The sequence below is a fragment of the Stenella coeruleoalba genome (assembly GCF_951394435.1).
Source record: "Stenella coeruleoalba genome assembly, chromosome: 16".
Lineage (NCBI taxonomy): Eukaryota > Metazoa > Chordata > Mammalia > Artiodactyla > Delphinidae > Stenella > Stenella coeruleoalba.
The window spans coordinates 58,810,759-58,819,428 of record NC_137162.1 but is presented as its reverse complement, the minus strand read 5'-3'; the positions used below and the strand labels follow the sequence as shown (position 1 = coordinate 58,819,428).

Here is an 8,670-nt window from a genome sequence, read left to right as displayed (position 1 = left end):
GGCATTCAAGGTAGGAATTACAGTTTACAAAGTTCATCCGTGTGTCTCTAGCATCTAGAACTGTGCCTGACACATGTTAGGCCCATGATAAATCCTTGGTGAGTGAATAAAGGGATGAATGAATGATTTCACACACAAATATGATCTCATTCAATCTGCAAAGTGAGGCAGGGGCAGGGCAGGCGTTGCCTCTTTTTGTAGATGGGGAACCAAGACCAAGAGAATTAAGCATCTTGCCTGAGGTCATTAGACTTGGATGTGGCTGACCTGTGGCTAGACACTGCATTCTCTACACAGTACCAAACTGAACATTCTTGGTATAGCAACCCAGGAAAACATCTTGTGACTCGACATGAACTTCCCTTTGGGTCCTGCTAGTCAGAAAATAGCCCTTCAGTGGTCCTGTTTCCTGGACACAGTCTCAGGGCCAAGTTTGACATCCTGGTCCTCCTGGCACACCTGGCATCTGCCTGCTTTTTTATGAGCCGCTCCAGGAAATGGGGCCTCTGCATTAGTCTCTGTTGCCACGTCTAACATGGGAGATCTGGACCACTGAGATGTGGAGGCAGGAGGCTGGTGGTTTTACTCTGAGACTCAGGAACAGAATGAAACCACATGTATTCAGTTCCTTATTCTCTCACACTTGACAGAAACTTCAGATAGACTAGACCACCAAGTTAGTTTCTGGAACTTAGGCAAGCAACTAACTCATATTATAGCCAGGGTCTCCCAGGAGCTCAGAGCCCATAGTCCTAGGCATGTTTCTGGAAGGAGGTCTCCAAAGCCAGCAAGAAGGCTCCCCTGAGCTGGAACATCTTACAGCATCTGGCCCTTCTCTTCACAGCCTTCTGTTCTGAATCCCTCTCTTTGGAAGCAGTGAGGTATGGAGCACAGGAACAAGGATCAGAAAACCAGGGTTCTAGCGCTGGCTTTGCCACTTATCAACTATGTATCTTCTCTCCACCTCATTTTCCTCATCTGTGAAATGGAAATAACTATTCCCAGCTACGTAAGGCGGTTGTGAGTTTAAAGAGGAATGGTTTGTATCAAGGTGCTTTTTAGCAAAAGACAGAAATGATGTCAGTACTATTTTTTTATGGCAAGGAAAAAAAAAAGACAAGGAGAAGGGAAACTTCCAGGGAGCCCCAAAGCGCTCTCTTCTCACTTGTTCACAGATTCATTCATAATAAAGCACCTAGGTGAACATGGCATGCACCAGGTGCTGAGGGGGAGAAAGATATTTAAGATGTAGTCTCTGCCCTAAAAGAATGGAAAGATAGCACAGACTGTGCACCAAAAGACGGACACAGATTTCAGAGAGCGCCAAAGATCACAGAGTGGAAAGGATATTCTCTCTTCACAGAGGCTCTAGGATTGTTCAACCAGGTGAAGAACCCACAAGAGGAAGGAGGGGGAAGAGGGGTGTCATGCTGCATAACGGTCTCCAAGTCTCTTTGTCCGGGAGGAAATGAGGTCATCCTGCTCTCAGAATCAGCATGACAGCCTCCAGCCAAGTAATATGGAGTCATGAGAGCTGCCGGGGAAGCTCAGTGAATCACAAGTCAGCGGGGAATTTCCTGATAACTAACCTAAGAGTTTCCGGGTAAGTCCTCAGGTTGTAACTCTGTTTACATTTTGATAATGTTTATTTACAATTAATGTGTTCTAACTCCAAACAAAACATATCACAGTCTTCTACAGGAAGTAGCCTGGCTGGTTCCAAAGCCTCTAGCACCTCTAACTCAGTCCATCCCCTGGGAGGCTTGGCAGCTCAGAGCTGGGCACAGAAAAACTCTCTCCCCGGAGGATGATGGGTCACCTGCCTCCTAAGCTGGATGGTTAACGTGTACTTTCCCCAGGCAGAGGCTGGCATCCTGAGACCTCTGGTTGGGGCAGAGCAAAGAGGCTTTCCTTCTTCTTGCCCTCCTGGCACTTTCTCTGCTCTCTTCCTGCCCCTCTCAAGTGGACCCAGACCCAAGGTCCAGGTTTGCCAGGCAGCAAAACGCTGTAGGCCTAGGCAGGGAGAGGGACAAGCCTTGGGCCCCTTAGTGGGTTACAGGGATTCAACCTCCTCTCCTTCCATTGAGGGAGACAGTCCTGCAGGGTGGATTCAAGTGACCCCAAGCCCTGGCTCCCAACACTAGGGGAAACGGATGGGGGTGACTGAACTTCAGAGTCCCTGCTGTAGTTCTTCAGCTCTGCCTGAGAGATATGTGTGTGTGCATGGACTTGTGCGTGTGTACACAACTGTGTGTGCTCACCCTCAAGCAGGAAGCATAGGTGGAGTCCTTTACACATGGTTTGTCTTTCTGGAAGCCAATCTATTTGATGAGCAAATATTTTATCTTATTAGAAACAAGGCTCTATGATGAAGTAGAATACTAAATACACGTGCATTTAAAAATCTGTAATTACCCTTTTGGAACGGGTGATACAAGGATGTGTTTTCAAAAATTTAAACACTGTAAAAGGCTATACAGTGAAAACTAAATCTCATTCTTGTCCTCCAGTTCCCAAATTTCTCTCTTCAGAGCTGAAAATAGAACTTTCTACATTAATAAGGCTTTACTATTCCATTGTCTTTATTAAGTGACAATACTATGGCCCAGGCAAATAAATGAATAGTTCATTTTAGGAACTTCCTGAAAAACCTATGAACACTTCAATAGAAAGCATCAACAGTTTGTGCCCTAAGACTTTGTTCTCACAATCCTACAATATCATATCACGACTCTTATCCAATCCTTATCAGGCCCTCACTTTCAAAGACCTGCCTTATACCAAACTGCAAATTCTCAATAAAATCGGACCCCCTCCCCTGCCACTACCAAACTACCTTATCGCAGTAAGCAATAAACTAAGCTTTGTCTTATCCACTGGTTGTGTTGATTTTCGGGGAGCTGGCATACTACTTGGAGGCAGTCCCTGTGAACACGTTTTTTTGTGTGTTTCAGCGACGTGTATTTTCACATTGAGAAAGAGACTTCACAGCTGTACAACCTGCAGACTATGCCTCTAAGCCCAAGGGTCCGAATCAGTGTCCTAGGCAGCTGGGGGCCGAGGGTGGAGAAGAGCTTTAGGGGATCTGGGAAGAGGCATCAGAGCTGGAGGAGAGTGTCTCCCTAGCGCCTTTCCTTTTGGCAAATCGGGGGGATGGGGGGGTGCTGCACGGGGGCGGGGCCCAGGCCAGGTGAATGGGAGGAGGGGGCGGAGAATTTAGATGTCTCTCCATACCTCAGTTCAGACCTGGTTCGTCCCCTCCAGTGGGGACAGCGCTGCCTCTCACAGTTTAGGTTGTGGAAGCCTGCGGGGTCCAAGTCGCGGCGGGTCCTCAGGGAAGGGGAGGGAAGGGAGTGGACGGGGCGATACCGGGCTGGGGCGGGGCCAGGGCTAGGGCGAGTCGTAATATAGAGCCAGCACTGCCCGCTAGCAGCACAGTGCGGAGACTGGAGCCCTAAAGCCCGCCCGAGCATCAGAGTGTCCACTAGTCCCCGCTATTCCGGCCCTGCGCCCCTCCGGCCATAGGTGCGGGTGAGTGTGGACCTCCCTAAGAGCGCAGGGTGGATGCGGGCGACCCAGCTCTTGCCGGCTTTACTTCTCCTTACTCGCTGCCCCGGCTCGGCTGCGGCTGCACGCTGAGTCACCGCGCTCCGTGCCCATGTGTTCCCCTGCGGGGACCAGTGCAGGCTGCGCCACGACCTCTGAGCCTCCAGAGAGGATAGACGGCCGGGCCTGGGGAGCCTGGTCACCGCGGGCTCTTCCCGCAGGGGACTTAGGGGCTCCAGCCCTGAACTGCAGTAACCCACCCGGTCCGCCTTCGCGCGCTCCTCCGCTTCTTCCCCTGACTTCTCCTTCCCTTGTAGAGCCGCTGTCTAGAGCCCCAGCCTCGCCACCATGAGACTCCTGCTGGCATGCCTGCTCCTCTGCGCCCTGGTCGTGAGAGATTCCGAGGTGAGTTGGCTTCCCTGCTTTTGACTCTTGGCGGCGGGAGGAAGGGGCTTGCAAGACCCCTGTAAAGCGCTGGGGAAGGAAGGGGCTGCATAGGAAGCTGGAGTCCTCCGAATTCCATCAACAGCAGGGCCAAACCCTCCCCGGGAAATAGGACAGGTGTGGCATTGGGGCCTTGAGAACCAAGGGAGCTTGCACTTTCCGGCAAGGGAGGAAGAAGCCACAGGGACTGCCCCAACCTGCTGGTATCTGATTTGTGAAGCTTGCTTGAGTCAATTCATTTCTCCCTGCTAGAAGCTGATGATCTTCCATTTGAGGGATAGTTAGACATGAACAGGGTAAGGAGAGAGGGAGCTGGAGGGAAGGCTGAGTTTGGGGATTGGGGCCAGTTTATCCTCACCCTGGGGTCCCAGGAACATGGGTCCTTTGGTGAACTTTTCCTTTCAATCTCTCCCCCCGCCTGCATCTCTTCCAGGGCAGCCATGAACTTCATCAAGTGTCTGGTGCCTGTGAGTATCCACCCCTTGCACAATATCTGGTTGCACAGATATCTTGGAAAAGCCTCAGGAGGCAGCCCCTCCCTGTCCCTGCTGGCTCCCCCTTTGCCTCCACCTATGCTCCTTGCTTACCCCCCAATCTTTGTGCTCTCCAGCGAAGTGTGGCTGTCTGAATGGAGGAAAATGTGTGTCCTACAAGTACTTCTCCAACATTCAACGATGCGACTGCCCAAAGAAATTCCAAGGGGAACACTGTGAGATAGGTATGGGGATCCTGACTCCAACTGGGGAGGAGGGGGCACCAGAGACTTGGGGGCAGGGAGACATGGGTGGGATGCAAGAGCAGGCAGGAATTAGGAGGTAGAGTGGGGGGCATCTTTATCCTCATGTGATTCACAGTCAAACATGAACACACACTATGTCATGAAGCTGAGGCTGCACAAATGTGAGGTGGGGATGGAAGGAGACCCTTTCTAGTATCTTCTGCCTCACTGAAATCATGTGAGGCCTGACAGGATCTCTAAAATGCCTGTCTGAACTTCCTTCTCTTTCTAATATTCTCATCCTCACATCCTCCCATAGATACATCGAAAACCTGCTATCAGGGGAATGGTCACTCTTACCGAGGGAAGGCCAACACTGACACCAGCGGCCGGCCCTGCCTGGCCTGGAACTCTCCCACCATCCTTCTGAAAACGTACCATGCCCACAGACCTGATGCCCTTCAGCTGGGACTGGGGAAACACAATTACTGCAGGTGAGGTGGGGGCAGCAAGGACCCTCCTTATGGCCTCACAGAAACCCTCGTTACCATCTTTTCTGCTTGCCAAGTGCTGGCCATAGCATGAGAAAATCAAGGCCTCTGGTTGAGTCTTCCCTGGAGGGGAGGACACAGAAAAGGCATTCTGGGTTGGAATGGCACCCTTCTCCCCTCTGTGTTGCCAGGAACCCAGACAATCAGAGGAGACCCTGGTGCTATGTGCATGTTGGCCTAATGCAGGTTGTCCAGGAGTGCATGGTGCACAGCTGCTCTTCTGGTGAGTGTCACTGGCCTGTTTATGATGGTGGGTGGAAGGGGACAAACTCATTTCTTCCCTTATTCCATCATAGGAGGGATGAGGAGGGAGGCCTGCAGGAGAGAGGCCTGCCTGGCCCTGAAAAACTGGGAGGTCAGAGGACCAGGAGAAGGACACTTTATCCTTCCTCCCTCCCCAAGATATCACTTTCTTTCTCCTCCAGAAAAGTTACAGTGTGGCCAGAAGGCTCTGAGGCCCCGCTTTAAGATTGTTGGGGGAGAATTCACCACCATCGAGAACCAGCCTTGGTTTGCAGCCATCTATAGGAGGCACCGTGCAGGCTCTGTTACCTACGTGTGCGGTGGCAGCCTCATCAATCCCTGCTGGGTGGTCAGCGCCACACACTGCTTCATGTATGTCCCTCTGTCTCTTCTCCCTGACCCTCCTGCCCTACCCCAAACAAATCCCTTCCTCCTTCCCAGCAAAAGATTCCCCTTATTTCTACCCCCTTGGCTTCTCTCTATATGGCCCATGGCCTTGGGGACAAGTGATGCTCTGAGGTCGCTGTGGTGGGGAGGGGGAAGTGACAGGATCTCACAAGATCAGACTGACTGATCTCCCCTCCCACAGTGAATACCAAAGGAAGGAGGACTACATTGTCTACCTGGGTCGGTCAAACCTTAACTCCATCACGCCTGGCGAGATGCAGTTTGAGGTGCAAAAGCTCATCTTACATAAGGACTACAGTGCTGACACCCTTGCTCACCACAATGATATTGGTGAGTGGAAAACCCTCATCTGCCGTGATGATGATAGCTGTGGGAATGGGGGTCTGAGAAGAGACCCACGTGTGAAGTTGGGGTTGTAGGGGAACTTGAAGACCCTGCTTTACACAACAAAGGAGTGGTGGGGAAGGGTTCAGAGTGGAAAACGTGAGGGGCCTGGTGCTCCTCTGTAGAGTCCCTGAATTTCCAAACAGGTATCCTCTTCTGGGTGGCAATGGCCCTGATGGCATATAGCTTGGGCTGGGATGCCCCTTCCATTGTTGGATGGAGCCTCTGTCTGTCCCAGGATATAGAACTTGGAGAGATTATTGGGCGGGATTTCAGCCCAGCTACCTCAGCCAGGGCTTTATGAGCTGTTTTTTGCAGGAAAAAAACTCATACAGCTGTATGCAGTTGCCCTGGCTGTCCAAGGCTTTGTCAGCAGCTGGAACAAAGCCCTTGAAGCATGGGACAGGGGAGACTTGTTTCAGGTGACAAGCTACCAGCAGACCTCCCAGGATGACCTCTGATTCTGACATAGGGATAGACAGCCATTCCCTCAGGGTTTGGAGGGGAGAGATAGTGACCACCTGACTAGGTGGTGATCCTTCCCCTCTGACCCCTTCATGCTCCCCCAGCCTTGCTGAAGATCCGTTCCAGCACAGGCCAGTGTGCACAGCCATCCCGGTCCATACAGGTCATCTGCCTGCCCCCAGCGAATGGGGATGCCCGTTTTGGCACAAGCTGTGAGGTTACTGGCTTTGGAAAAGAGAATCCCTGTAAGTGACATTTGGGTCTGGCTGAGAGGGTCCTGAGGGAGTGTTGTAACCTGGAAGTGAGCTCAGCTTGATCAAGAGAGGACTGTGGATGTAGAGATGGGAGCACTGTGGAGGCAGCAGATGGGTCCAGGGATGGAGTGGGGAGCATTGTTTAGGGAATGATGAGCCATAAAGTTAAATGGGTGAGGGATGAGGGACTATAGGTGGGGTAAAGACTTAGATGTGGGTGGAAAAAAATAAGGGCTTTCCCTGGTAGGGACACTTTTTGGACCTCCCTGGTAGAGAGTCCCAACAGACACATTTTAATGTACATTCCCCCGTTTCCTCCATCTAGCTGACTATATCTATCCAGAGCAGCTGAAAATGACTACTGTGAAGCTGGTTTCCCACGAGGAGTGTCAGCAGCCCCACTACTATGGCACTGAAGTCACCAGCAAAATGCTGTGTGCGGCTGACCCACAGTGGAAAACAGATTCCTGCCAGGTGAGAGTTCCAAGCATCTTTCTCCATCACCCCTAGATCTCCCTGGGCTCCTGGGCCTGTCCCTACCAGCTTTGGGGAGCCTCTCTCCAGTCAAAATCCCAAGAAGCCAGGACCAGGGGTTCAGGTCTTAGAAGGTTTAAACCAGTCCTTATGTATTTACCAAACATTTGTCAAGAGCCTGGCTCTATGGTAGGCACTTCAGACTCAGGGAGGGAGGGGGACTAAGACCCTAAGAAAGAGAAAACAACAGAAAATAACACAATTCAGTGCTCAAAGTGTGGTGTGAATTATAAATGATTAGCTGTTTAGGAGAGGGAGGTGAGAACCAACTAGATGGTCACTGAGGGGGGCACTTCAGAGAGAATGTGACTCAATAGGAATTTGAGGAGGCAGAGGAAATAAAAGAGAGCATTTCAGTTGCAAGATACAAAAATGAGAATGAGCACGGCATATTTTGGGATGGGAAGGAGAAGTACGGTCTGAAAATGTAGGTAAAACTGTAGATAACAGGACTTCGAAAGCCAAGCAGGGGATTTTTAAACTTGGTGTGGTAGGAAATGGGGAGTCACCAAGGACTTTGACTCTAGGAAACTCTCCCTTTTCTCTCGGGCATGATTGGGTCGTAGGATCAGATGGCCCCCTTCTCACTTCTCCCAGGGCTCACCTTTTGTGTCCTTGGCTTAACAGGGAGACTCAGGGGGGCCGCTGGTCTGCTTCACCCAAGGCCGCATGACTCTGACTGGGATTGTGAGCTGGGGCCGTGAATGTGCCATGAAGGAAAAGCCAGGCGTCTACACAAGGGTCTCAAGCTTCCTGCCCTGGATCCACACTCACATTGGGGGAGAGAATGGCCTAGCCCTCTGAGGGCCCCCAGAGAACCAAGGGAAGAGACGGGTACCACCCACTCCCACAGTGACCGTCATTTTTGCAGTAGGGCCATCTGCACAGCTATATGTAACGAAGAGACTGAGGAAGATGAGCTCTGCAGAGGTGGTTTTGCTTGTGCTGCCCATCAGGGTGAGTGACAGTAGCTTCACCCTCAGATACACGTCTGGGTGCTGGACGCCCAGATCTCCCCTGGCCAGGATGGAAGGGTGGTCCTGAGCCAGAATGGTATTGTCGTTTTCTGGACTAAAGCTTCCTGGAGTTAAAAATGGTATCTCCTGTGCATAGGTGGAAGGAG

At 51.4% G+C, this 8,670-nt stretch overlaps 1 protein-coding gene across 2 annotated transcripts; it reads left to right on the top strand.

The window, feature by feature from the left end:
• Positions 1–3,894: 3,894 nt before the first annotated feature.
• On the top strand, positions 3,895–8,434 carry PLAU (plasminogen activator, urokinase; the record flags this gene model as incomplete). 2 transcript variants are annotated; one of them, XM_079900000.1, is made up of 10 exons in its annotated part: positions 3,895–3,951; positions 4,424–4,451; positions 4,601–4,708; positions 5,028–5,202; positions 5,391–5,486; positions 5,662–5,874; positions 6,092–6,240; positions 6,864–7,004; positions 7,339–7,487; positions 8,175–8,434. In XM_079900000.1, 10 exons carry the CDS (start codon positions 3,895–3,897, stop codon positions 8,349–8,351), a joined length of 1,293 nt encoding a protein of 430 aa, XP_079756126.1. In that variant the 3' UTR covers positions 8,352–8,434. The 2 variants fall into 2 exon arrangements, with proteins under 2 accessions (XP_079756126.1, XP_079756125.1); XM_079899999.1 differs by having other exon boundaries at positions 4,424–4,457.
• Positions 8,435–8,670: the final 236 nt, after the last annotated feature.